Source organism: Ochotona princeps, chromosome 2 (assembly GCF_030435755.1).
Source record: "Ochotona princeps isolate mOchPri1 chromosome 2, mOchPri1.hap1, whole genome shotgun sequence".
NCBI classification, from domain to species: domain Eukaryota; kingdom Metazoa; phylum Chordata; class Mammalia; order Lagomorpha; family Ochotonidae; genus Ochotona; species Ochotona princeps.
Window position 1 is genome coordinate 97,551,959 of NC_080833.1, and position 27,866 is coordinate 97,579,824.

Genomic DNA, 27,866 nt, shown 5'->3' on the forward strand with positions numbered 1-27,866 from the left:
GGGAGTGGAAACCTAGCCCAACCTGTCCCACACCCACTCTGGCTCTCATGAGCACCAGTGGATGCTGGAGTACAGCCCAGTCTGGCACGCCTGCCCCAGAGCCTGACCACACCCATGCTGAGGGATACTTCAGCCATGTCCAGCCCAGACTACCTCCATCCTGGCTCTCATACTCACCAGTGGGAACCACAACAAAGCTGGTGCATCCCATAAGCCTGCTCTCAGCCCCAGATCTTGTGCATGCCAGTGGTTGCTCTGACCCTGCTTGGCATAGTCCATCCCCTGTCTTGACCTTTGCCATCAGATGCTGCAGCTTGGTCTGTCCCAATTCTGTCCCAATTCTCGCTGGCGAGTGCTACAGCCTGGCCATGCTCAGTCCACTCCTATCCATGACACATGCAAACCAGCAGGTATGATAGCCTCGCCAGGCATGCTCTACTTTCCAGCCTGGCTCCTGCACTTGCCAGTGAGCTAAGGTTGGCCTGGCCTTGCCTGGTCTACCCCCTTCCAAAACCACCCCATATACATGTGGACAGTTGGAACTACCACGCCCAGTCTGACCAACCCCCAGGCCTGAGTCACATGCTCACAAGCAGGAGCAACAGCCCATCAGGGGAGTTTCCCTGGTTCCCCCAACCATACCCACAGCTCATCCATGCCAGTGGGTGCTAGGTCCTTACCGGGCAAAGACCCCCTCTGACATGCATATATATGAGAGGTGGATGTTGTGACCCAGTCCACCCCACACCATATTCTTGGGTGCATCTACGGGTGCTGCAATCTGGACCAATCCATCCTGCACCCAACCCCAGCACCCATGAGAGTTGGTAGTTCCATGGTCATGCCTAGCTCAGCCTGTCACCACCCCCAGCTCCAAGCAAACCACTTGAAATTGCAGATTAAAAGGGATGGGCCCACACATCCCCCACAGAATCTGTCACCAGACCCAGTTCTCTTGCGTGCTGGTTAGTACCATGGCCCAGCCCCACACTGCCTATCTCCTGTTTCGACTCTTGTTGGTGAATACTGTGATCTAGCCCCACCAGGCAGGCCCCCCAGCCTCAGCTTCAGTGTGCCCCATTGAGTGTTCTTTGGCATTGGTCATTACTAACTACTCCAGTTCTGTTATCCCTCTAAGGGGTGCTGTGTAGGTCTAAACCTAAAGGTCCATCCATTTCCCCGTCAAGATCCCACCACTGGGTGGCCAGGTGCCAAAGGTGCTGGGTGAAGCCCACAGGCCACCCAGCCCAAGCCCTGCCAACAGGGAGCTCAAAATCAGGGCTAGCCAACCCCCTCTGGCCCTGAACAGCTGGTCTGCTATTTTCTATCTGTACTCATTCTATAGGGTCATCACATCAGGTCCCCCAGCTTTTATAACAGCAATTTCTAAAAGTATGTCTATGGCTCAAATCTTTGCTTTAAATCATGAACTCATGTATATAAATATCTAAGATCACATTTCAGCTTTTTGGCTATGATCAAGTGTAGTATCAGTTCTTATCAGCTTAATATAAATGCCTCATTGGCAGATAGTTATCTATTTCTGTCTTTCAAATAAAATGAAAATAAATAGAAATTAAATGGCACTGAGCTAATACAAAAGTCTTTAAATAACAGAAGGCCTGTCACAGGGAGGATCAACAAGGAAAATGATTTTCAAGGTGCATACTCTCCAACACCACTTTCTACAATCTATTTTAACAGAGTTCCAGGAAGTCAGAACATATTTACAGCATTCTCAATATGCTTAAGTAATTCACCATACTTTGTGAGAAGCTCTGCTCCTGAGCTAAGATTTCATTTCGTTCTTCCAAAATCTGCATCAGGGCAGCTTGAAGTTTAGATGGCAGAATTTCATCCTCATCAGATACCTGAAGAGACAAAAACAGGACTTGTATGTGGGTTCTGAGGCAGAAGGTCTCAAGCACATACCAGTTAGGTTCCTGAAATTCCACAGGTGACTCAGTATACATGTTAGCTGAAATATTCTTCCCTATTGGGGTAGAATCCTTGATGCTTGTGGTATACACATATTTTAACTATATTTTAAAAAATGCGCACTTCATAAAATTTTCTGGTAAGACTCTCTCATTCAATGCCTCTCATCTGTAAGTCTTAGGCTATATTGCAAAGATTATCCCTGAACCAATGGGGTTTTGAATGTGACGATCCATTCAGATTTTGAAAGAAGGCAACGTCCTGGGCAACCTTCTGTCCATCCCAGGCTTCAATGTTTACAAATCTACACACAGTGTACATGCAGGAGACTGCTATAAGCAGCCTTTAATGATAACTCCTCCTTCCTGACCTCAATATCCAGAATAATTTTTTGTTCCTGCCGTACCTTACACAAATTTTCATGATACTACTGATAAATCTTCAGGCATATTTCTCCTCCACTCCCACAAACATCCATGCTGTTACACTATTAAGGCCTGAAGGCTTAGCCTCAGAGTCTGACTTCCTACCAGAATAGCTAGAAATAATTGGTGCTTAATAAATGCTTTTAGATTCAATTAAATTAGAGTTGTGCCAGGTCAACCTATCTGGAACTGAAGGGAGGATCACTTCTGAGAATGGCATTTATTCTTTTTTCTCCTTCCTTCTTCAGGTTAAACAGCTATAAATCTACGCCAAAATTTCCAAGTCCATCTTGAATGGTGGCCACAGTGTCAATTCAACTAAATGTAGAATCAAAAAGCCTTCCCTGAGTCATCTTCCCCAAGTACTTTCACATACTTGCTGTCCAATTATCTACAGAGCCTTTTATCCTCCAACATTATGTAATCACCTCTGTTGTCACTCACCTCCTGTAAGAACTTGTCTGCACAGAGATCAACTATCAGCACCTGGGGAGTAAAGGAACCAGGCAAGTTCAACCAGAGACACTCAGAGACAGACACATGAGGCACTGCTAGATCAGGAAGAATGTTTTGACTCAGGCAATGGGAAACAAATCAAGTCCAAGTTGTAGCCCATCTTTAAAGGTCATCGACACAACCAGGAATTACAAGCTTAAAAAATAATTGTACACACACCAACAGATTAAGAGACTAAAAAAAATATCAACCAAATGCACAATATGGACTTGATTTCAAAACTGATTTGAACACTGAATTTGCTGACATGAAGGAATCACTAAATTTTTAGGGTGATAAGGGTATTATTATGATTACATCTGAAAAAGTCCTTATGTTATACACATATTGTAATATTGAGAGAAATAGATGTAAAAATTGGTCAGAATTTGGTGAATACTGAAATAGGATGAGTGGCACAAAAGGAAACATTTTCTGCTTCTGTTTGAAATTTCCCACAAAAACTCTTTTTTTTAGTTAATACAGCAAAGCAGTGGGGATGAGCAGTCTTTGTAACAAGTGGAACTAGCACAAGAGGCTATCCACATGAAAAAAAAACAATATGCATAATCAAGTCCCAGATGGATTTAGACACAAAAGTGAAGGGAAAAAAGGAGTTAAAATAGAAGGACATTTTTATGAAGTTAATACAAAAACAAAAACTCGAGACCAGCACTGACAGGTAGAGGGCTAAGCCCCCACATGTAATGCCTGTATCCCATATGAGTGCCAGTTCAGGACCTAGCTACTCCGCTTCTGTTCTAGCTCACTGTTAATGCACCTGAGAATGCAGCAGCAGGTGGCCTAAGCAGTTGGGACCCTGCACCCACAAGGGAGACGCAGAAGCAGCTCTGGGTTCCAGGCTTTGGCCTGGCACAGCCGTGGCCAATTGGGGAGTAAACTAGTGGATTAAACATCTTTCTCCCTCTGTAATTCTGCCTTTCAAAAAAAAAAGACCTTTTTTTCGAAAAAAAAAAAAAAAAGAAAAAATCTATTTAAAAACCACAATAAAACCCTAAAAATTTAAGCAGCCCACAGAGAAATAGCAAAAACAAAGGAAAGGGCTTGTAATTTTTTTTTAAAGATTTATTCATTTTATTACAGCCAGATATACACAGAGGAGGAGAGACAGAGAGGAAGATCTTCCCTCCGATGATTCACTCCCCAAGTGAGCCGCAACCAGCCGATGCGCGCCGATCCAAAGCCGGGAACCTGGAACCTCTACCTCTTCCGGGTCTCCCACGCGGGTGCAGGGTCCCAATGCATTGGGCCGTCCTCAACTGCTTTCCCAGGCCACAAGCAGGGAGCTGGATGGGAAGTGGAGCTGCCGGGATTAGAACCAGCGCCCATTTGGGATCCCGGGGCTTTCAAGGCAAGGACTTAAGCCACTAGGCCACGCCGCCGGGCCCAAGGGCTTGTAACTTTAATCTCTTTAAATTAAGAACTTCTATGCATTAAAAACACTATTTTGGAAAATAAAAAGACAAACTATGTACAAAAGGGCTGCAATCTAGACTATACTATGTCACTGTACAAGCCATGAAGAGGGTGGAGCAGGCTTTGTGACGCAGTGGGTTAAGCCTCTGCTTGTGATGCTGCGAGTGTCCCATTTCAGAGCTCCAGTTCACACCAGTGCTTCCCACTCCAGCTTTCTGCCGATGTGCTTGGGAAGACAGTGAAAGATGAGTCAAGTGCATGGGCCCCCGCCACTCCTGGTGGGAGATCAGGATAGAGAGTTTCTGCTTTGGCCTGGGCTAGAGCTCATACCTGTGGCCATTTGTGGAGTAAGCCAGTGATCTTACTCTTTCTCTTTCTTTCTCCCTTCCTTCCTTCCTCCTTCCCACTCTCTCTACTTTTCAAACAAATACATAATATTTAAAAGAAATCATTAAGAGAGTTAAATCAGATTTCTCAGTCCTAATTCAACAGATGGATTTGGAAAAGAATTGTTTGAGGGCCCAGCACAGAAGCTTAGTGCCTAAAGTCCTTGCCTTGCATGCGGTGGAATCTGATATGGGTGCCAATTCTAATCCTGGTGGTCCCACTTCCCATCCAGCTCCCTGCTTGTGGCTTGGGAAAACAGTCGAGGATGGCCCAAAGCCTTGGGATCCTGCACTCCTGGCTTCAGACTGGCTCAGCACCGGACGTTGCGCTCACTTGGGGAGTGAATCAATGGATGGAAGATCTTCCTCTCTCTCTCCTCCTCTCTATATCTGCCTTTCAATAAAAGCAAATGAATACTTAAAAAAATAAATCTTAAAAAATATGAATCTAGGGCCCAGCGCCATGGCCTAGCGGCTAAAGTCCTCACCTTGAACCCACCGGGATCCCATGTGGACGCCGGTTCTAATCCCAGCAGCTCCACTTCCCATCCAGCTCCCTGCTTGTGGCCTGGGAAAGCAGTCGAGGACGGCCCAATGCTTTGGGACCCTGCACCCACATGGGAGACCCGGAAGAGGTTCCTGGTTCCCATCTTCGGATCGGCGCAGCACCAGCCATTGCGGCTCACTTGGGGAGTGAATCATCAGACGGAAGATCTTCCTCTCTGTCTCTCCTTCTCTCTGTATATCTGACTTTGTAATAAAATAAATAAATCTTTAAAAAAAATATGAATCTACCTGTCACAATAATAAGAGTGAGTCCATGGTTCATTACTATAAATGAGATGAAACTTAGTATTCATGTGTAGCACAGAATTTTCCTCACTTAAAAAGCAGAAAGCTATGGTATCACAATAATATATTAGTTACAATATCAGCATTTATTTTAAAAATGCTACCACTCATAAAAGATTGGTTATTTTTAGTTTTCTGTGTTCCAGTATTTTCCTTGGTAGCATTTTTTCCATCTCACCTCCTCAATGGGTAGGTCCTGGAGCTGTGGTAAGGAGCAAGAGAGGATTCCAATCAGGAATGGAGTAGGTGAGCACACAATGTCAATCATGGATGCTGGTAGAACTGGGATGTAGGTATGCTGCCAGGTGAAGGGGTACAGTGTGGCTACCACAGCATGGCCACATTTAGACAGTGTGCTAGCCACAGAAGAAAGCAAACACATCAGTTAGGCAAAGTAAGGGCATAGTAAAAAAATAATAACTAATAATGAAAGAGAATAATCATAACAATAAACCATAATAAAAGTTATTCTAGAAATTCTAGAATTTTCTGTGAATATTTTTGGACCACAGTTGACCATAGGTAACTGAAACTACAGAAAGCAAAATCTCAGTTACAAAAGGGAATATTGTGCAAACTAATGCTCTAGTGACCACAGATTAACAACTATATGAATATCCATTGATTTCTAACATCCTACTTAATTTATTGAATTTTTTTTCTTAAAATTTATTTGAGGGGCCAACACAAAGGCTCAATAGGCTAATTCTCCACCTGAAAGAGCCAGCATCCCATATGCGTACAGGTTCATGCCCCAGCTGCACCACTTCCCATCCAGCTTCCTGCTTGTGGCCTGGGAAAGCAGCACAGGATGGCCCAAAGCCTTGGAACCCTGAACCCACATGGGAGATCTAGAACAATCTCCTGGCTTTGGACTGGCTCAGCTCTGGCCATTGTGGCCTTTTGGGGAATGAACCAGCAGATGAAAGATCTTTCTGTCTCTTCTCTCTGTGGATCTGCCTTTTCAACCAAAATACATTAAATCTTTGAAAACAAATTATCCATATTTCTACAGGATTTGGTAACTGAGAGACTAGATTAATCCTACATTTTAAAATATAGGCCCACATTTTAAAATAGTACCACTAGGCATGAAATGATAGGTTTCATTTATTCAATATTACCTTAGGCTGTTGGCAACAAAGATAACCCTCCGCTCTAGAAGGAGAGAGGCACAGACCCGGATGAGATGACACACACTCAGGCACTTAAACAGGCATTCAAAATCAACATGCTCCAATCGGGAATCCAGTGGTCGGCAAAGCTCAATAGACTGAAAAATAAGAATGTAAGCAGGGAGCTGATGTTGAAAAACAATTTCTAAATGATGACACTAACAGATTCTGTCACTCTCCCCCAAGTTCAAGACTGACAGTCCTCTAATCCCAAGACTCTGAAGACAGTCTGTTTGTATTCTGCAAAGTTCTGATTCTTTATTTCATCTTTTATGTATCAAATTGAAACCATCACTAAGAAGGGGCTCAGTCTATGTACAGTGGAAAATCTGAGTTCTCAGTTCTACATATCTCACAAACCAGTTGCCTGTTTCACCAGCGTTTTACAAAAACAAAACATTCTTCACAATTTAGGGAAAAGGGGCAACTATGCCAGCAGGCTTTTAGAAACTTGTACCTAACAGAACCAGGCCTGCATTTTGGCAGCCACTACACCTTTTAAAATGCTCAACTTACCCCATCTCCGGCCCCAGGGAGGTAGCTCTTAACTGTGATGGTGCGTCCAGGGGCTGGAAAAGGAGCTTCCATGACACTTCGCATGAATGGGTAAACAAGGGCTGGAGACATTTCTCTTCTCTTCTCTACCTCATCCAGAATCTAGACATAGAAAACCTTTTTATTATGGGCTCAGTTAAAAAATACAATGCCAACCTTGCCATATAAACTTGAACAGGACACCAACAAAATTTAAAAGATCAGCTTCTGCAACCAACAAAAAAATCATTAAGGCATTCTTTATATCTCTTGAGAGTGTCTACAGCATCACGAGAAATTACTAATATACTTCAATTTTATGGCTGGTGTATGGCACGTTAAGATGCCACTTGTCATTCTGGCATCTATATCAGAGTACTGGCTTGAGTTCCACCTGCTGCACATCTGATCCAGCTCCCTGTTAATGCATGTGGGAAAGTAACAGAAGTCGCCCAAGGGCTTGGGGCCCTGCCAGCCATATGGGAGACCAGAATGGAGTTCCTGGCTTCTGTCTTTGGCTTGGTTCAATCATGGCTATTGCTGCCATTTGGACAGTGAACCAGTGAATGTATTTCCCTTGTGTTTCCCTTTGTGCCATTTGCCTTTTTAAATAAATACATAAATTTTAAAAAGAAAGCCAAAAATAAAAATTAGCTTTGTTTTAGAAGAGGGTCCTTTTTTCACTTCACTAAGAAAGGACAATGAAGGTAACACAAACAATGACATCTTGCAATTTGGGTCTAGGAAAGACAGCAGGCAATAGGAGCTTCCTGCTATGATCTCCCTGAGCCAGGAGTTTTAGCAAAACAAAGTGAGGATGATAAAACAATGGCAGCGCGATTAAAGATCTACATTTAAGCCCCTAAAACTGCGGTTCCTAATCTACCATGAGAGAACCTTTCTGCCCAGTGATGTCATCAGCAATTCAAATCTCCTTAAGGCTCAGAAAGAATGCCACTTTCGGCACAGCCTCTGCTCCACTCACCTTTGAAAACAGATTGAAGCAGCCCAGGCGGCTGACCATGCAGTACACCTCAGGGAGTCGCTTTCCTTTTCCCTCTGGCTAAAAGGAAAAATCAACACAAAATCAGACAGCCCAAGTCTCTGCTAAGTTGGACTACTAATGTTCTTCAGAACAGAGAGGGAACCAGGGCCTTCTTCTAAAAGAACAATGAAGATGGGAAAAATGATCAGACTGATAGCATGAGTTACCCCTGGGTCAGTGGAGGCACCCGTAAGTGAAAAAAGCCCTGCTGTGTTTGCTGAAGAACTGAACTCCCTTGTTTGGTTCATTCCACTCTGTGCCTCAAATGTGCTTACAACCAGATTCAGCTACGAGTCACCAGGTAATTTCTCTATTACAAATAAACAAGCAAGCAAACAAACAAGTAAGCAAGCAAGAGACAGGCATCATGGTGCATCGAGTTAAGCTGCCTGCGATGCTGACATCCCAGCAGAGTTCTCACTGGAAGTCTCAGCTGTGCCACTTCTGAACCAGTTCCGTACTAACACTTCGGGAAAAAACAAAAACAGATGCCCCAAGTACTTGGATCTCTGCCAGCCATGTGGGAAACTCAAACGGAATGCCAGGCGCCTTGCTTCTGCCTGACCCAACCCTGGCTGCTGTAGCCATTTGCAGAGTTAACTAGTGAAGGAAGCTGTCTCTCTCTATCTAACCCTGCCTTAACACGAAACAAAGAAAACAACGAGCCAGTGAGCAAAATGGAACACTTTGCGGTTACTTCTCTCCTTGTTCTTGCTATTTAAAGCTCATATAGCCTCTTTAACACGAACATCACTGAGTGGCACTCAGTTGCCAGTCTAACTTGATTATCTGACCAGCTCTGTAGCAGCAGTGTGGTACTTACCAAGAGCTTCTTACAGTAACCAAACCACCGGCTGCCATCCTCACCAGTCAAGACAAAGGAGAAGGTTTCACTGCAAAAACAGCCAATAGTTATTTTAAGACCCCAACAACCATTTACGGTATTCCTCACGGAAAAAAAAAGAGTTAAAAATTAGGGTCCAAGGCAAGTCAATTTGTGTCAAAGAGAAGGTATTAACACTGTATTTATTGCATGTCATATTCCTGTTACACAATGTCTATCTCTTGACAATGCCTTGCCTTGGGCTGCAGTGAGGAATTAGGTATGGAATAAGCTATCAATGTCACTGCCTCCTTTTTAAACTTATTGATAGCTATTTATTAATTTATTTAGCTATTAAGTCTATTTTCCTTTTGCCCAAATTCCAATTTAATCACATAGATACACTATTAAGGATTTTTATATTTAATATGCCCACTTCAAATTCAATTTAGTTATAAGAGGACATATGAAGTAAAGACCAATAAAGATTATATCCTTAATATATAACAGTCATTAGGAAGAATACCAATTGATTAGAAACATGGGTTAAAGATATGCAAAGATAATTTACCAAAAAAAAAAAAGCCTAAAGATGCCCCTAATCGAAATGCATTAATCTAAGAAGTTCATATTTGAATCATGTACAGATGTGTGTGGGGGGGTCAAAAATAAGACTGGAAGGGAACATTGGAAAAAATTTACAGTAACTATATCTAGCCAGATTGCTGGCGATATCTAACTTCTGCTTTTCCAAACATTCTGGAATTGACAGGTAGAATTCACTGGGGTAACAGCCAGGCCAACACAAAAGAACTGCTTATGTAATTAATACAGCTCGCAGCACAGACATAGCACCATGGACGGCTGAGAGACGAGAGCCGGGATCAGGCCAAACTGGTCATGAGACAGCAGCAGCTTAGTGTGGGGGTAGTGGAGGCTTATGGGCAGAGCCACTCAGGCAACAGCTGAGCCTGGCATCCAGCAAGCCAGCAGCACGGGATATAGTTAACCAAACAAAGCTTCATTTTTTTTTAAGCCTAAGTAATGTCATCAATAATTACACTGTTGAACAGAGCAGTTACCTATTTTCAGGCAGGATTCAGACAGAGTAATGATTATAAATGGTACTTTTCCTCTTCGTATCTAGAAAAAATTCTTTAATACTTTCTTTCTTAATATGCCTACACCTTCTAAACCAGAACCTCCCTTTTTATCATTTTCCACAGGGTAACATATCATCGGGCTGTGGCTTCCTCTGTCACCTTGAAGAATGAGACAAAGACTGCTGTCTTTTCTGTTTTTCAGCAGAGTCCTCACGCACAAGTCTTTCTTTTCCTTCTCCATCCACTTGGGGGAATTTCTAATGGGAAGACCTATTTTTTCTGTAGACCTGGCAAGCTGCAGAGACTGTCAAACTTCACTTCGACAAGGAAATTACTGTGTCTTTCTTTTCTGAGTTGCACATAGGAAGTGCTCTAGTTCTGTTTTCTTCCTCTCCTCCCACTGCATCCTTAGTGCTCCTGTAGCTTCCCTCCTACTCTGCCCATTTCTCAAATACTCAGTAGCTATTTTTGCAGTTCCAAGAAAGAGAAATTAGAAAAAGTAGACCAAAACAAAACAAAGAAAAAGTAGCCCACATACCTCTTGAGTTCTAAGGTTGGCACCCAGTCCTTGGAATCAGGAAAACAGAATTTGGGGATAACTTTGAGCCTCTCTTCCATGTCTTTGGATTGCTTGTAGCCATGATCACCCTGAAAAAGATAACAGTAAAGATGACTACTTTTCTGTGTGAGTGGAGTCAAGAATTAAAAAGCTCACTCTGGTCTCAGGAAAATAGGTCCCTACTAAGCCTGAACAGTTGTCTCAGCACAGCTTTGTGCTTAGCAAAACAGGCCACAAAGACTGACAATGACTGAAGATGCACTGGGGAAGTTCCTCAGAAAAAGAGGATCCTACAGTTCCTGAGAAAGGGCGCCTATAGAGATCCTATAATGTGACCTGGGAGAGATGGCTGAATTGAGCTTCTAATCCAGCAACAGAAATCTTACTTCAGGATTCAAACATAATAGGAAATCAGTACTCTTAGGACTTATGGTACACAGGATAAATAAAAATCCACTCTACAGTATAGTCATAAAATAAATTTAGTCAGCTCAAGACAAGTGTCTGATCAGTCATCAGAGCAGCTTGAAAAGGCAGGTGAATATTTAGAAAACAATATTTTTAAATCTACCCTGTATATAATCACTTCTCTTTAGCATATAATCTTTGCTTACTTAATTACTGGCTTGCAACTTCCTGTAAAATTTGCACATGGAATACCCTTTTATTTAAGTGTCAGTGTGGCACTGTACATTAAATGCTAGCTGAGGACCCAGTGCAGCAGCCTGGTGGCTAAAATCCTCACCTTGCATGCACTGGGATCCCATATGGGTGCTGGTTCATGTCCTAGCTGCTCTTCTTCCCACCCAGCTCCCTGCTTGTGGCCTGGGAAATTAGTTGAGGATGGCCCAAAGTCTTGGGACTGTGCAGCTGAGTGGGAGACCCGGAAGAAGCTCCAGGATCCTGGCTTCAGATCAGCTCAGCTGCAGACGTTGTAGCCACTTGGGGAGTGAATTAGCGGAAGAAAGATCTTTCTCTGTCTCTCTTTCTCTCTGGAAATCTGACTTCCCAATAAAAATAAATAAATAAATCTTAAAAATATAAACAAATAAGTAAATAAAAATAAATGTTAGCTGAAAGCCAAAAGACATTAACTACACTGAAAGATATTTAGAAATTCGTAAGGCCAGGCCCACAAAAACAAGCATATACTAAGTCTAGTTACCATACTGCTTTCAGACAACTAATGTAAATGATCTGTCCTTTACCTGACTTGAAAAACACAGCCATTCTGGACAACTTGCATATTAAGCTCTTCCAAAATGGAAAAGCCTTCTAATCAATTATCAGTTGTATTATTTTTAAACTGTATCAGTCCATTGTCTTTATACTAGGAAATGATTCCTCACACCTTCATTCAGGGTTTTGTACAACAGAATCAGCCCTCCCTCTTCCCCGCCACCTGGGAGTGCCTGAGCACCAAGATGCTAAGCAGATGAGTCACGCAGAGACATACCTGAGGCACTGCCAATCACTGGCTCCTTATCTGATTTGCAGCCTATTAATTTTGGTTAATATTCTCCCCTACAATTGCAAGACTGATCAAAACCAGGGAGAGGAGAAAAAAATAAGTACCTCCTCTTGGGAACCTACTCAGGCTATCTACAGTACATTAGTTTAGACTGTTACAACAATTGCTGTGGCATTGTGTTGTCAGGTTACATTGAAAGATTTTATGAGAAACTAAACATAGGAGCTTACTTATTATAAGCATACTGTTGAAAACGTGTCAAAATGAGAACCTATGCAGGAGCTGTCTCCACCAGCGCTAGGTTTTTGTTTTTCAGTGTTTTTGTTTTAGCAAAGCGTTAACTCAAACCCAAAGTCCTAAAGTGGCTGAGCAACTTAAATGAGAGAAGTGGTGGAAGTAACAGGAGAGTGAGTGCATGTCCCTAGTTAAGACGGTCACCCACTACCAGGGTCAGTTACTTAATTTGCAGAGTACAGTGCAAAATCAAAGTGTGGGGGTCCTTATTCAAATGGCATGAAAAATTAAGTAAAGAAGATAAAAAAGTACAAATAGGGCCCAGCGCCATGGCCTAGCGGCTAAAGTCCTCGCCTGAACCCACCGGGATCCCATATGGGCGCCGGTTCTAATGCCGGCAGCTCCACTTCCCATCTAGCTCCCTGCTTGTGGCCTGGGAAAGCAGTTGAAAACGGCCCAATGCATTGGGACCCTGCACCTGCATGGGAGACCCAGAAGAGGTTCCAGGTTCCCGGCTTCTGATCGGCGCGCACCGGCTGTTGCGGCTCACTTGGGGAATGAATCATTGGACCGAAGATCTTCCTCTCTGTCTCTCCTCTCTGTATATCTGACTTTGTAATGAAAATAAATAAATCTTAAAAAAAAAGTACAAATATTTTTCATCTCTTCTGTGGTCTCTTAACACGCAATGGGCTTAAAATTTCCTAATTACTTATTTATTATTTTCATTTTATTTAACAGTCAGAGAAACAAAGACCAAAAGAGATCTTCCTCCTGCTGGTTCACTCCCCAAATGCCCACAGTGAGTAGGGCTGGGCCTAATGCCAAGAGCAGTGGGAAACTCAGTCTGAGTCTCCCACATGTTGGGCAGAAACCCAAGAATTTGAGCTCCCACCTGCTCATTCCCAAGTCTCACATTAGCAGGCAGTTGGAATGTAAGTGGAAGAGCTGGCACTCCAATATGGAATTGTAGGTGTTCCAAGAGGCAAAGTAAGTGCTGCACCAAACACCTGTTCCTGGAGTTTATTTATTTATTTACTTATTTTTAAAAGGTCTTATCATTTATTTTTATCAGAAAGTCAGATTTACAGAGAGAAGAGGAGACAGAAGATCTTCTGTCCACTGGTTCACATCCCATGTGGCCACAATGGCTGGAGCTGAGCTGATCCAAAGCCAGGAATCAGGAGCTCCCATATGGTGCAGGGTCCCAAGGCTTTGGGTCGTCCCCTACTGTTTTCCCAGGCCACAAGCAGGGAGCTGGATGGAAGCAGAGCAGTTGGGACTTGAACCAGTGCCCATATGGGATCCTGGCACATGCAAGGCAAGGACTTTAGCCACTAGGTTATTGAGCCAGGTCCAGCTCCAGGAGTTTTTATTCCATATCTTAAAACTGTTTAAGGATGATGGGGTATAAGTATAGACCTTCATAGTCATAGGAGCCCAGGGTCCTCAGCAGGCAGGGTGGTCTCTAAGTGGCCTAAGCTGCTGGATTTCCTCTCTGGACAGCTTCAGAACTGAGACTCTAGGGATATACAAGTTGAAGCAGGTATCTCTCCACAGGGTCACTGTTTTAACCCACCACAGCCAGACAACCCCAAAGGGCTGTGCTTGGTACCTGGACTGAATAACAGAAAGGCTTGCTCTTACCCAAAGACACACTGAACACAAGTGGCACACTGGCCAGTGACAGGGAAGTCTGTCCCCATGCCTTGCCTGGAGATACTGCAGGGCAAGGCTTGCCTGGATCCTCAGCTTCCCATGTCTGTGCCCACAAGCCATGGAGGGAAGGTGGCAGTAATCACTGAGTAGGAACAGACAGGCCTGAGAAGCTGGAGGGTAGGTAACAGGTCAATTCAAGAGCCTATCTTGGAGAGGCTGCAGGAGGCAAGATCATGCATGAACTTAGGCGTTAAGACCTTGGCACCTGGGCCCGTCAGCATGGCCTAGCGGCTAAAGTCCTCGCCTTGAACGCCCTGGGATCCCATATGGGTGACGGTTCTGGTCCCAGTGGCTCCACTTCCCATCCAGCTCCCTGCTTGTGGCCTGGAAAGGCAGTCGAGGATGGCCCGAAGCCTTGGGACCCAGCACCCACATGGGAGACCTGGAAGAAGTTCCTGGTTCCCAGCTTCGGATCGGCACAGCACCGGCCGTTGCAGTCACTTGGGGAGTGAATCCAAATCACAGGACGGAAAATCTTCCTCTCTATCCTCCTCTCTATATATCTGACTTTGTAATAAAAATAAATAAATCTTAAAAAAAAAAAAAAGACCTTGGCACCTGTCCAACTGTCCCATCAGACTTCACTTACACAGCACCAAGTCAAAGATAAAACAAGTGAGCACCACAGTGCCTGAACTGCAAGCACAGTGTCCTGAGTGGAACGGCCACACTGGCCCTGCTGCTCCTTACCCGGAGTCAGCAAACTCCTGCAGCTTAGGAATGCAGGCTGACAGTTGGCTGTCTTTCCAGTTTTTCAGCAAGACAGAAATTCCGGCAAGTGAAATTCAGTTTATAAATATCAGCAACAAAAAATGCTGCTATTTTTATAAAAACACTATAAATCTCGCTCCCAACATACACAGCAAACCCACATGTGTGTAGGCTTAAGCTTGCTCAAGAGCTCAATAAGCGTGGTGGGGGCAAGGAATAAGATCTTTTTCATTTCTATCCCATAAGTCAATCCTGGCAAACACCATGTATTTTTCAAAATATTCATTAAGTTAATAAATGAATTACTTTTATTTTTTAAAAAAGGCAGAGCAAGCTAAGTAATAGTGCTAACAGGTACTACCATTTATTGCCTGAATACTTTGGACAAGGAACTACAATAACCACTTTATGAACATGACCTCATTAAATCCTTACTAACAGTATACAGAGCTTTTTAAATGCCAGACACTGTTTTAAGCGTTTTAGATAAATTAGCTCATTTCATCCTCACTCTAACTCACAGGGGTAGATACTAGTATGACTCTTCATGTTTTACACCTGAAGAAACCGAGATGCACAGGGGGGTTGGCTAACTGCTCACAGCTACAGGGCTAATAAGCGGCAAATGCAGAGTGCTGGCTCAGAGTCCATGCTATACAACATCGCCCTATTCCGCCACATTGATTGTTCCTCTCACTAAGGATGAGGAAAATTCAGGCTTTGTAACTTACTAAAGATTATTAAATGGAAGAGCCAAAAAAAGAATGTGGTGCTGGCATGCCATCTGGGCTCTGGTTTGAGCCCCAGCTGCTCTACTTCCCATCCAGCTCTCTGCTAATGTGCCTGGGAAAGCAGCAGAGGATGGCTTCCATCTTTGGACCCCTGCACCCACATGGGAAACCTGGAAGAAGCTCTAAGTTTGTGGTTTCCGACGGGCCCAGCCGCAGCTGTTGTGGCCATCTGGGGAGTGAACCAGCATATGGAAGATCTCTCTCTGTGTTTCCTTCTCACTGTAAATCTCTTTGTGGATATTCAAACAAAATAAATAAATAAATCTAAAAATACAAAATTGAAAAACGAATTTGGAGAATGAGCTTGTGTGAGCCTCCCCTCCCACCCCGCCACTGGCTGTAGCTTCTGCCTGACAAAGACATCATCAAAGTCATTTGCCAGACTTCCCAGAAGCATAGTACTGGCAGCAGCTGGCTGGGGCAGTAACAGAGGAGAGGAAACTGGGAGTGTGGGGATGCTGCCTGGCCTCCGTGCTCTTACCTTGCCAGGGAACTGCTGAATGACTTGGGGAATGTAGCTGATTCCCGATGGCGTCTTCTGCAGAGACACCACTACAAAAAGTTCAAACAGCTGCTGCTCTTGTAGTTCAATGAGATCCCGCTCCAAGGTTTGGTAGTGAGGGTTCCTTTTGGAGGACTGCTGGAGTTGTACTAGGCGCCTGTGGCGATCTGTAATGAAATCACAGAGCAGTGATTTCCTTCAAATTTATTATCCCCCTGCCGCTTTATCTTGCCTCTAGTACCCACAGCTTATGACCCATACAGAACTGATATTCACATAGTTACTGCTGAATAAATGTTGACTAAGTAACAGCTGCAACTCAGAAACACTTCTAAGCACCACGACATGCTACGGGGACAAGTGTAGATCATCAAAGCACCAGGGACTTTTATTCTACATCCAGCTAGCAGGGGGATGGCCACTACACATCCCCGCCGATACTCTAGTATGTCCCAAGACATTCTCTATGTTTACCCATCTTCCATGGCATCACACCAACACACATGGAAAAATGCCTGGAAAAAAAGCCTTGGAGTGACAACAATATTGTTGGGAACACTACGAAACCCGTGGGTGATGCAGGGATCTTTGACAAGAGCTGAGTGCTGGGGACCGTAAGTAGAGAAAGTGATGTGTTTGAGAAAATAAAAACAACAATTGTTTTCATATTAAAGAAATCCTTTCCTTTCTTTCATGGGCATATGTAACTACTAAGGGAGACATGTTCATATCAAGAAGTGGTACTAAATGCAAGAGGGAACAAAATGACATAGGTGAAGACATCTATAGTAGACTTTCCTGAAAAAAGACTGAAATAATTGAAGTATACTATTTAAATGCATCCCAAACTGGATAACATCTCTCTTCTCATTTACCCTCAAATTCTGAACTCAGAGGAAACGGTGTGATTACAAAACAGTCCATGAGTCCCAGGGACTCACATATCATTCTGAACCACTGATAAAAAAAACCCTCATCCTGTTTTCTTCTTCTCTTTGAACTATGATGTGTATCGTTCCCCAAAAAGTCACACTACAAATCATAATATTATTAACACTTAAAAATAAACAGGATACAAGGAGGCTCCTCAGAACTATCTACCACACTCCATGTTAGAGACAAAGCTTTCTTACAGACTGCAAAGGGTTGAGTTCAAGGTGAGAAAATTCGAGGCCCTGTATGTCAGCGCCAGCAGCCATGGATTAGTCACCTTTACACATCTAGGTTGAAACCAATCATGTTTTAAGTTTCACCTTCAATCATGCTATAAAGTTAAACACCTGAAACAAATCAGGCCGGTGGAGGGAGCACAAGCCTATTAATCACAATGTTAGTGTCAAACGGAACTGCCTCACACTCAAGTTTGCTAATCTCATGTCTCCCACTTTTTCCACGCCTGGCTGTGTCAGCCAAACAGAAACCAAGTAACCTGTTGGAACAATGCATTAGGTGAAGGATACAAGCACCAAGATGTGTTTGGACAAATATATACACCCAGAATACATGGTGTATTTTATATTCTAACATGAAGTAGATAGCACAATACTTTGGAAATATAAATGCCTATGAAGAAGAAAGAGATAAGTGTTTCCTTTCTCAATGTCAGAGACTTCAAAGTTAATTAAATAATTATGTTTGAATGACTATGTAAAATCAGATATTTAGTGCTAAGCATTTGTCTCAAAGGATGATTCATGTACGGTGTTTTGGCTGCCAGGAAACTACTGCATAAATGTCTAGACTTGCAGTGTTGTGCTGTTCCCCCAAGAACATTCCACTCTAAAAGCCACGCGGGTTGGCCTCACTCCACTCTAAGAGATTTTCTACACTGTCACACATCTGTCAGTATACTGTTCTGTTCCCTAAATCTCAACAGGTTTTGAAAATGAAGAAATCGCCAACAAAATGAAACTTCAAGTGGGGAAAACATGTTTAATCACCAAGGTTGGGGCCGCTCCACCCAGAACCATAATCATCACGGGAAAGGGAGCAGCCCCACTGACTCACTCACTCTTTGGCAGATACTCGGCATCACTTTCGTTCCCACTGGTTTCACCTGAAAAGAGAGGAAGGATTGCCATCCATATTGTCAAACAGCAGGAAGTGCAGGATGATGCGAGCAATGCAAAACCTCCACCGACCTGGGGACTTGGAGTAAGGACAAATAAGGACGCAGAGTCTGTTCCCAAACCACTTAGTTCCACCAGGTCGGCAGAGTCCCAAAAGAGAATAAACCAGTCACACCTTATCTGTAAGCAGTTTTCTCCCAAGACCCCAGTGGATGCCTGAAAGTATCTAAGCTTTTACCTACACATACTTACCAATGATGATGTTTAATTTACATGTTAAGCACAACAAGAGACTAACTGGTAATAAAACAGACGAATTGTAGCAATGCACTGCCATACAAGTTACATGGATATGGCGTCTCTCAAAGCGCCTTACGGCACTGACCTCACCCTTCTCGTGACAGTAGAGGGCCTACATCATGAGATGAACTTAGGTGAATAATGTAGGCACTGGCAGCAGGGTCTGGCCACTCTGGAAGGGTCACTTGAACACAGCTTCTGTGATGCTGTGGATATGATGGACAAAGAGATGATTCATGTCCCAGGCGGGCTGCAGCCAGATGGTGTCAGATTTCATATCATGCAACTTAGAACAATGTGCAATTTAACACTTAAAAAGTATTTACTTGTGGAATATTCCATTTAATGTTTTTGGGCTACAGTTGACACTAAAACCGTGGAAAACAAAACCCTGTATAAAGGTGATCTATTGCAAAAGACTCAAAGAAGAAACTACTCCATCTTTCTACGCTCTACCTCACTCCTCAACAGCTTTCATTTTAATTAGTTTAGAGTCTGTTTCAGAGTGAAGTCTGTTTCCACATTCACATCTTCATCTATGTATTCCCAAACAAAGTATCTAAGGCAGGACATCAAGCAAATTCAACAAAAATCTAAACAAGACAATAAAATCAGAATGGAAAATGTGGGAGCCAGAAGAGACAGGTTACCAGGAAGGCTCAGGAAGTAACACTCCACCTCTTCCAGGATGCCTCTAAGCTACTTGTAACCCATCTTGACCTTTCCTTCACCATAAATTTAATTTTTTTAAAAGATTCATTCATTATTTATTTGAAGTCAAGAGAGAGAGAGGGGAAGACACAAAGAAAGATCTTTCATCTGCTGGTTCAGTCCCCAGATGGCTGGTTCATGCAACCAGGAGGTCATGAACCAGGAGGTTCACCTGGGTATCACTCGGTATCTTCCACTGCTTTCCCAAGTACATTAGCAGGGAACTGGACGGGAGTTGTAGCAGTTGGGACTCAAATCAGCTGCCACAGGGGGCTCAACCTATTGTGGCACAGTGCTGACCCTATTATGAATTTTCTTAATGTTTAAACTGATTTGAACTGTTCTTATTTTCCCAATATGCCTTTTTAAAAACGATTTATTTATTTTGAAAGTCAGAGTTACATAGAGATCTTCCATCTGCTGATTCGCTCCTCCAATGGCCATAATGGCCAGCACTGGGCCAGGCTGAAGCCAGGAACTGAGAGCTTCTTCTAGGTCTCCCACATGGGTGCCAGGAGCACAAATCCCTGGGCTATCTTCTGTTTTTCTCAGGCTATCAGCAGGGAGCTGGAGCAGAAGTGGGGCGGCTGGGACACAAATGGATGCCCATATGGACAACAATAGGACACCCAGTAAGGTTTTATGTATCTTGAGGATAACAGGCTATGTTACTTCACAAGGGAGTATTATATAATTCTGGATACACGATTTAGGAGGAAAAATGGGTTTTGAATAAATGAATTAAAAAATTTTTTGGATTATCTCTGAAAGTTAAAGTAAAACATGAAGAATGCAAAGAGTAAAATTTTAGATGTTCCAGGAAAAACCAGGCCTAGAAATCATAAGTGTAATCATATGTAAGTTTGATTATATAAAGTTACGAAGTTTCTGTCTGTAGCAGGTGTTTGGCATAGAGGTCAAGATGCTACTAGGGATGCATGTGTGTTCATTCTCTTTAAATGTCCACAGGTTAAATAAATATTAGAAACAGTTAAAATTCTTTTACACCTAGATACTGATGGTATAGCTATGTGGATTTCTATAGGCTGTTAATGAAAATAGTTCTAAAATACATTAATTTTTTTAAGGGAAGACATTCAAAGTCTGAATAGTATGAACTGTAAGACTTTTTATATAGAATAAATGTGTCCTTAGAAGCAGGCACCTCCTAAATGCTTATAAAGTATTTAGAAAGAAAGAAAAGGAAAAAGAGAGGAAGAAAAGGCAGTATAACTAGTAAGGACCTTCTAAGTGGCTTTTGCATTTTGACATTCACAGGTTTGATGACATACTGAATGAAGGTTAAGGGGATTATAAATCACTAGGGGAATCTATTAATTTCAGTTTCTATGGACCAAGAAAGTACTAGGTTGTCCCTTTTTGACTGGTGATGTCAGTACATAAAACTACACAGAGCTGAAGAATGGCAACATATCATTTTGCAACACCTGAAAACAGTAAACTAAGAAATGTGTAGGTTGGAATTTATTTGGCAAACTCTGGCATGCTCTGGCAGAATGGGCAAGTGTACCTTTCCTGTGCTATTAGGCACTGCTGATGTGCTGGCAAACACTTAAGCAGGAACATCAGAATGTGAGGAGCAAGATGAATGAGCCAAGGGATCTGGGGCAGGAGAGAAACTCCTCTGGCCCACTGGAGGAACTGATCAGGGAGACTGGGCAAATGCTTATTTTCTCTGCAAAAGAAAACCAACGTTTTGGGAAGGGTTACAATGTAGGGACTACCGTTTTTATGCATGTGTGTTAGAAGTTGGCAATTCTGGCTACTGAAGAATTTTTTCTTTAACAATTACACAGTTAGGAAGGGGACACCACGTGATGGTACAGCAAGCTAATCCTTTGCCTGTGGTTCTGGCATCCCATATGGGCACTGCTTAATGCCCTGGTTGCTCCACTTCTAATCCAGCTCCCTGCTGATGGCCTGGGAAAGCAGCTGAGGATGGACTAAGAATTTGGTCTCTGCACCCAAGTGCACCTGGAAGAAGCTCCTGGCTCCTGACTTTGGATCAGCTCAGCTCTAGTGGTTGCAGCCACTTGGGTAGTGAACCAGAGGATGGAGGATCTTCTCTGTCTTTTCTCCTCTCTATATATCTGACTTTCCGATAAATTTAAAAATCTTTAAAAAGATTAATACTGATGCATCAAAAACTATACATATAAAAATAAAAATATATTTAAAAGATTTTAAAAATAAAATAATAATGTGTAAGAAAGGATTCACTATGATACCTATCATTAGTTTCTACTTTCTGCGTCTAGTCCTAAAATCGAATAAACAAAAGCCTTTGATAACATCCTCATTGAGGATCAGTGCAAAAGAGAGAAACTTCTAAACATCAAGATTTATGAGAAAAACACGGAGTTAACTGTTTGCTGAAAGAAAAGGATAGGACTTTGTGTAGCCACGTGCCTTGATTCAAATCCATGCTCTTCAGGCTCAGCTAGCTTGTCTGTAAAATGAGGACAGTTCTTTGGGGCTACTGTTGAGGCTGTAGGTTAACCCGATTCCTGTGGTACTGGTTTGGCCATTCCACTACAGATGCAGCTCCCTGCTAATGCACCTGGGAGGGCAGCAGAGAATGGCTCAAGTGCTCGAGTCCCCCCCACCCACATGGCAGACAGAGGAGGTTCTTGGCTCCTGGCTTCAGATCTCATTGTGGTCACTTGGGGAGTGAACCAGCGGACAGAAAATCTTTATAAATCTGCCTTTCCAATAAAAATAAGTAAAACTTCAAAAAAAACTCTACTATTTACTTCAACAAATAGAAACAATTATTAATAAGAATAACCAAAAGTATCTCTTACACTGAGAAAATGAGTGAAATATCTTTTAATAACAGTCATTGAAAAGGGACCAGCATCGTGGCACAGCACATTAAGCTGCCACTTGTGACACCAGCATCCCATATCAGAATGCTAGTTCTAGTCTCGGTTGTTCTGCTTCTGGTCCAGCTCCCTCCTAATGCATCTTGGAAAGCAGCAGTGGACGGCCCAAGTGCTTGGGCTCCTGCCACTCACATGACAGACCTGGCTGCAGTTCCTGCCTCCAGTTTCAGTCTGGACCAGCCTTGGTTGCTGCAGTCATCAGGGGAGTGAACCAATTGATACAAGATTCTCTCTCTATGTCACTCTGCCTTTCAAATAAATAAAGCTTAAATAAATATGAAATTTTGCATTAAAATGGTGGCCAGTTGATTTTAATCATCACAGAGAACAAAAAAGAAATCTTCAGTTGTAAGTTACTTTGAGATAGTGAAGTGTTAAACTGTAAAACAGACATTTCAGAGCATTTCGGGGTGGGTGCTGTAGTCTAGCAGGTTAATCTACCCACTACAGGGATGCCTGCATCCTGTTTGAGAGCTTCAGCCTTCGCCTACCTAATACTTTCATTTCTGCACTCAGAGTCAATTTAGACTGGTAACTGCCTACAGATCAACGAAGAACTGCGAAACAGTGATTTAAACCATTCCAATGAGTTTCATTAATTTACAACTTTTTTTTACTTATTTATTTATTCATCTAATAGCTATCACTTGACATAGAAAGATTTGAGGAACTATTCCTCATCCTAAAGCAGTTTATACTTATGTTGTATCAACAAGAAAGTCAAACAAAAATGTTAATACATATCAAGCATTAAGGTACATAATGATTTTCCCTCCTACGCCAACAGCTACAGATGGCTGGAACAGAACAGAATTCATACCTTTTGAAGAAGGTACCTCTTTTCCAGTGTAAGGATGTAACTTTATCCTCTTCTTCCCTCTCTTAGATTCAAATATATCATCTATTTTCAAAACAAGCTGGAAAGGATCAGAAAAATACAAATTAAAACCAATATTAAAAAACTATATAGCTTGATGACATTATAATTAGGGGTCCTTATTCAGAAGAAAGATCCATCTTACAAATAAAACCTCTAGGGCTTTCAATTTTGAATTTAAATGCTAATCTTCAGTTGGATGATATGTTGTTCCAGTATGAAGACCACGTAACATGGCTAAGGGACATAGGAATGGGTATCTCCTCTCCCGATGAACCTAGAATGAGGTTTTAAAGATTCCTGTCATTCCAAGACACAGAAAGCAGAAGCTGTGACTACTGTACTCCACACAGAGACCAAGCCTTGACCATTTAACCCAACTTTTTGCCTGCCCAGAGAGGGAAGTGGAAGGAACACTCATTTACTTGGAAGGCAGGGTGGGGCTCAGTTACAGCTGCAGCCAGGAATTCTTCCCGAAGAGAATAATCACACTTAGAAAGCTTGTCAATGGAAATCCTCGCTCCTTGCTTCTTGGAGCAGTAACCCTACAATTGTCCTAAAGATAAGAAATTCTGAAATACACTCAAGTGTGAAAACTACTCAACTCCTCTACTAATCATTCCAGATCTCAAGCAATTAGAACCCAGATCATTTGCTTTTAAGTTGTTACATAATGGCTTCTCTCTACTTAGTAAGCATTCTTTATTAAAATTCTTTTCTTTGTTGCTGTCAAAAGGTTGTGTGTATTTGTGTAAGTGAGAGAGAGAGAGAAAGTGGGGCAAAAGGAACCAGACATACACAAATAAAAATGAAAAAAAATAGAGCAGCCAACACATACTTTTTTCAGTGTTTTTTTTTTTTTTTTTTTTAACTGGAAAGTCAGATTTACAGAGAAGGAAAAACAGAAAGATCTTCCATTTGCTAGTTCACTTCCCAAGTGGCCGGAAAAGCCGTAGCTAAACTGATCCAAAACCAGGAGCCAGGAGCTTCTTCTGGGTTTCCCACATATTTGCTTTCCCAGGCTACAAACAAGGAGCTAGATGGGAAGTGGAACAGCTGGGATACGAGCTGGTGCCCATATGGGAACCCGGACATGCAAGGCGAGGACTTCAGCTGCTAGGCTATGGCATCTGGCCCAACACATATATTTTAAAAAGAAATGGATTAATTTTTTCCATGTATACCTCCTTTTTAAAAATTCCAACTTTTTATTAAGTATTAATCTTGATTTAACGTATCTAATGTCTATAATTACATTTATTAAGAAGATTAAATAAAATTACAAGCAACAAAGTTACCTGAGAAAAATACTCATGTCTTATCTTTTGCAATACTTTCTTTAGCAATCCTGGGAACAACTAACTGGGCAGTGAATCAGTCCAGTGCAAGAAACGACAAGTGAGAAATATGTGCTTCCAACAGACAAATTATTCCCACAGTTTCGATGAATTTTTTTCCTCTTAAAAAGAGTTCTATAGGGGCTGGTGTTGTGAGGTAATGGGTAAAGTTACCACTTGCAGTACCAGTTCATGTCCTGGCTGTTCCACTTCTGACCAAGCTCCTTGCTGGTGACCCAGGGAAAGCAGCAGAAAACAGCCCAATAACTTGAGCCTCTGCTGCCATTCTGGGTGACCCAGAGGAAGCTCTTGGCTCCTGACTTGGGCATGGCCCAGCATTTGCTGTTGTGACCAGCTAGGCAGTGAATCAACAGACTGAAGAGCTTTCTCTGTCTTTCCCTCTCTCTACAACTCCTTCAAATAAATATGTAAATCTAAAACAAAACAAAAGTAAGACTGCAGTTTGCATTCAAGCCAAAAAATTACTAACGTTCTTAAGCACTACCATTACAAAAACCAAATAAAATCAAAATAATAAAGGTAGCATTATGGAGCATAGGGAAGATCTATCTATAGGAGTAACATATTTAGGTACACAATGACCCCAAATTGTGTAGTCAGTAATATGTATTTGAAGTATAATCCAACGGGGTTGACAACTGGTGTAGAAGCTAGAGACAACAGTTGTGACTGCCCGCATTCCATATTCAGTGCTTGGGTTTGAGTTCTGACTCTGTTCCTGATTCCTGCTTCCTGCCAGTACAAACCCGGGATGCAGCGAGCGATGGTTAAGTAGTTGGATCTTTGCCATTCACATGGGAGACACGGATTGGGTTCTTGTTTCAGGCGTAAGCCTGGCCCAACCTGAGACATTACAGGCATTTGGGGAGTAATGCAGTGAATGGGAGCTCTAAGAGTCCTCGGCCCTCTTCTCTGTGTCTCAAATAAGTAAGTAAATGTGTTTAAGGTATATCTGAATATACAAAGAGAAGGGGGGCATCTGTTCTAGAAATATGAGCTAAACTGATCAATTTAAATTTTGATTGGGAGTTAGGAAGAGGAGTCTACATATACCTTCAAGTTACAGGAAATACTGTAGGTTATTCTAAGAAACAGTAGAAACCATACTGCTATGGAACTGGATGCAAACAATATAAAACAATGGGAAATGTACTCCAGCAAACCCGGGCTGCAATAATAGGAAAAGAAAGAAAGGATGGGAAAGAAACACAGGAACTAGAGCAGTGATTTCTAAACAGTGAAGTCCCCCTTCCAGGGACAGCTGTAGTCATTAAAGGGGAAATAAATGAAACTCTTCTTATGGAATGTTGTTCTTGAAGATAATCCAAAGCCCAAATGTGCATTGCATATGAGACATCCAAACAGGATGTCATCCAAGGACGATTACAGAAGGAAAGGATAATAACCTGTTTCTGCTTAACATTCAAGAGTGCATCACCATTTTCTTTCTCCCACTTTTCCAGAAACGTTTGGAAAAGTGTCAGAAAAGGAAAAGTTGGATTTATCACCTCTAATCGTAAAAGCAATAAGCTCCGAGTTCAAAAGATCCATCATACGTAAAATACTGAAGCATGAGGTCAACAGTACTGCCAGCTCTCTGTGGGGCTCATTAAACTCTACAATCTGTAACTCCTAAATATCAGTTTTGGCCATTCCAAGGATCAGGTCTTAAATGCAGTCCCTTGGGTGTCTGTGTCCTAAGAACATATGATCTGTTTTTTTTTTTTTTTTTCCTGCGACAGAAGCTGTTTTTATTGTACCAGCATGATCTACCGGAGGAGACAGCAACTGCAGGATGCCTAGAGGTTCTCTAAACGTGCTTTTTAAATATCCCTCACCATCATGGGCAAATAAAAAGTCTTTTTCTCTCTCTCAAGGAGAGAGATCAGTTTAGTGCTTTCTACCAATGGTGTCTTCAACTTCTCACATATTTAAGGGTTGGGGCAGGAAACATCAGAAAAACTTAATGAATTCTGGAACAGAGTATTTCCCAAATGGCAATCAGCATTTACTAACCCAATAAACAGCTGTGACTTTTGTCTAAAATCAGCTAAAATCAGATACCAAAAAAATGTGTGCTGCTTTCCAAATCTTCTAATTGCAACCCATTATTCATTTCACTAAATAAAGCTTACTTATTCTTTTATTGAAAAGCTGAAGTTAAGAGTTGAAACGTGAAAATACTGGAGTCCTCACCCTTGGAAGATTTCTCCTTTTCCTGTTTGCAACGTTCCCAGCTCTGAAAAGCTTCCATTCAGTTAATGTGACAGGCAAAGTGGTATCCTTGGTGAGCTTCGACCGCAAACAAGCTTGCGAGTTCTTAAGTTCCATTGTTTTCCGGTGCAGGAACAGGGGTTTGGGAGGAAGCTAAAACGGGAGAGGATGCACTGGTAAGATAAAGTATCATCTGGTTAAGACCTGTGTTCTCATACAAAATCAAAGATATTCCAGAAAAAAAATATATCTTGTCTTTCCTTTTGAACAGTCTCAAATGGAGATACAATAATTTTTTTTCACCATTTTGTAAAGTTTCTCACGTTTCTAATCTAAAGTTCTACTATCTAAAGTGCCTCCAAAACTGCTTTGAGCACTGACAATCTGAAGGGTACCTTTGCTTCTAGTGGGCTCTGATGCTTCCTGAGCCCATGCAGGATAATTTAGGCTCCAGATTAATAATGTAAAACGCAGTGGGAGTGGCGAGCATAAGAAGTCACAGTTTATCTAAAGGTATTCCTATTCGGCATTTTTGATGGGCTAAGCAACCACTAAACAAACAAAAAGATCTGTGTGGTCCAAAAGATAAAACAGGAAACAAGTATCATCTACCAGGGGCCAGCCTTGCGGTATGGCAGATAAAGCCACCTGCAATACCAGCACCCCACAAGGATGCCAGTTCCTGTCCCTGCTGCTCCACTTTCAATCCAGCTCCCTCCAAAAGGCCTGGAAAGAGCAGTGGAAGATGGGCTAAGTGTCTGGGCCCCTGCCATCCATAAGACTGAGAAGACGCTCCTGGCTCTTGGCTTCAACCTGGCCCAATCCCAGCTATTACAGCCAACTAGGGAATGAAACAGCAGATGGCAGATCTCTACCTCTCTCTCAATCTCTTTCCCTCTCTCTCTCTCTGTAACTCTGTCAAATAAATAAATAAAGCTTTTTAAAAATTCCTTCACCAACCATAACATCTACATTTCAATGCCTTTTGATTCTGGCCCCAGTTAAATCATCTTAACTTTCTATAGAGATAATAAGCAGGAATTCAATGTTTTCTTCATTAAGTCCTCTGGTTATACCTTGGGTGTTCTGAAAGCATTTTTAGGGGGTGGCAGCTTCCATGCTGAAGGGGATCTCCACATGGGTAGAGGCTGCACTGGAATATCTTCATAGGGATTTTCTTTGGCAGGATCTTGAAAATTAGTGGGACAAACAAGGCTTAGAAGAACATCAA

At 42.3% G+C, this 27,866-nt stretch overlaps 1 protein-coding gene and 1 pseudogene across 6 annotated transcripts in view; one reads left to right on the forward strand and one right to left on the reverse strand.

Annotated features, from left to right (window-relative positions):
- Window positions 1-27,866, reverse strand: part of DENND2C (DENN domain containing 2C) — a 74,402-nt gene that overhangs the window by 10,435 nt on the left and 36,101 nt on the right. For 4 of the 6 annotated variants that reach the window (XM_058660084.1, XM_058660085.1, XM_058660082.1 and 1 more), the window contains exons 4-16: window positions 27,712-27,824; window positions 26,618-26,788; window positions 23,007-23,103; window positions 18,212-18,256; window positions 16,180-16,367; window positions 10,752-10,861; window positions 9,111-9,180; window positions 8,228-8,305; window positions 7,225-7,365; window positions 6,658-6,806; window positions 5,712-5,889; window positions 2,808-2,849; window positions 1,766-1,871 (exon numbers count right to left, since the gene is read on the reverse strand). In XM_058660084.1, the coding sequence (XP_058516067.1) occupies window positions 1,766-1,871; window positions 2,808-2,849; window positions 5,712-5,889; window positions 6,658-6,806; window positions 7,225-7,365; window positions 8,228-8,305; window positions 9,111-9,180; window positions 10,752-10,861; window positions 16,180-16,367; window positions 18,212-18,256; window positions 23,007-23,103; window positions 26,618-26,788; window positions 27,712-27,824 (1,488 nt within the window). The remainder of the gene's footprint in view (window positions 1-1,765; window positions 1,872-2,807; window positions 2,850-5,711; window positions 5,890-6,657; window positions 6,807-7,224; window positions 7,366-8,227; window positions 8,306-9,110; window positions 9,181-10,751; window positions 10,862-16,179; window positions 16,368-18,211; window positions 18,257-23,006; window positions 23,104-26,617; window positions 26,789-27,711; window positions 27,825-27,866) is intronic. The other 2 variants (XM_058660088.1, XM_058660086.1) reach the window with 1 other exon arrangement.
- On the forward strand, window positions 1,453-1,571 carry LOC118758618 (U2 spliceosomal RNA; annotated as a pseudogene).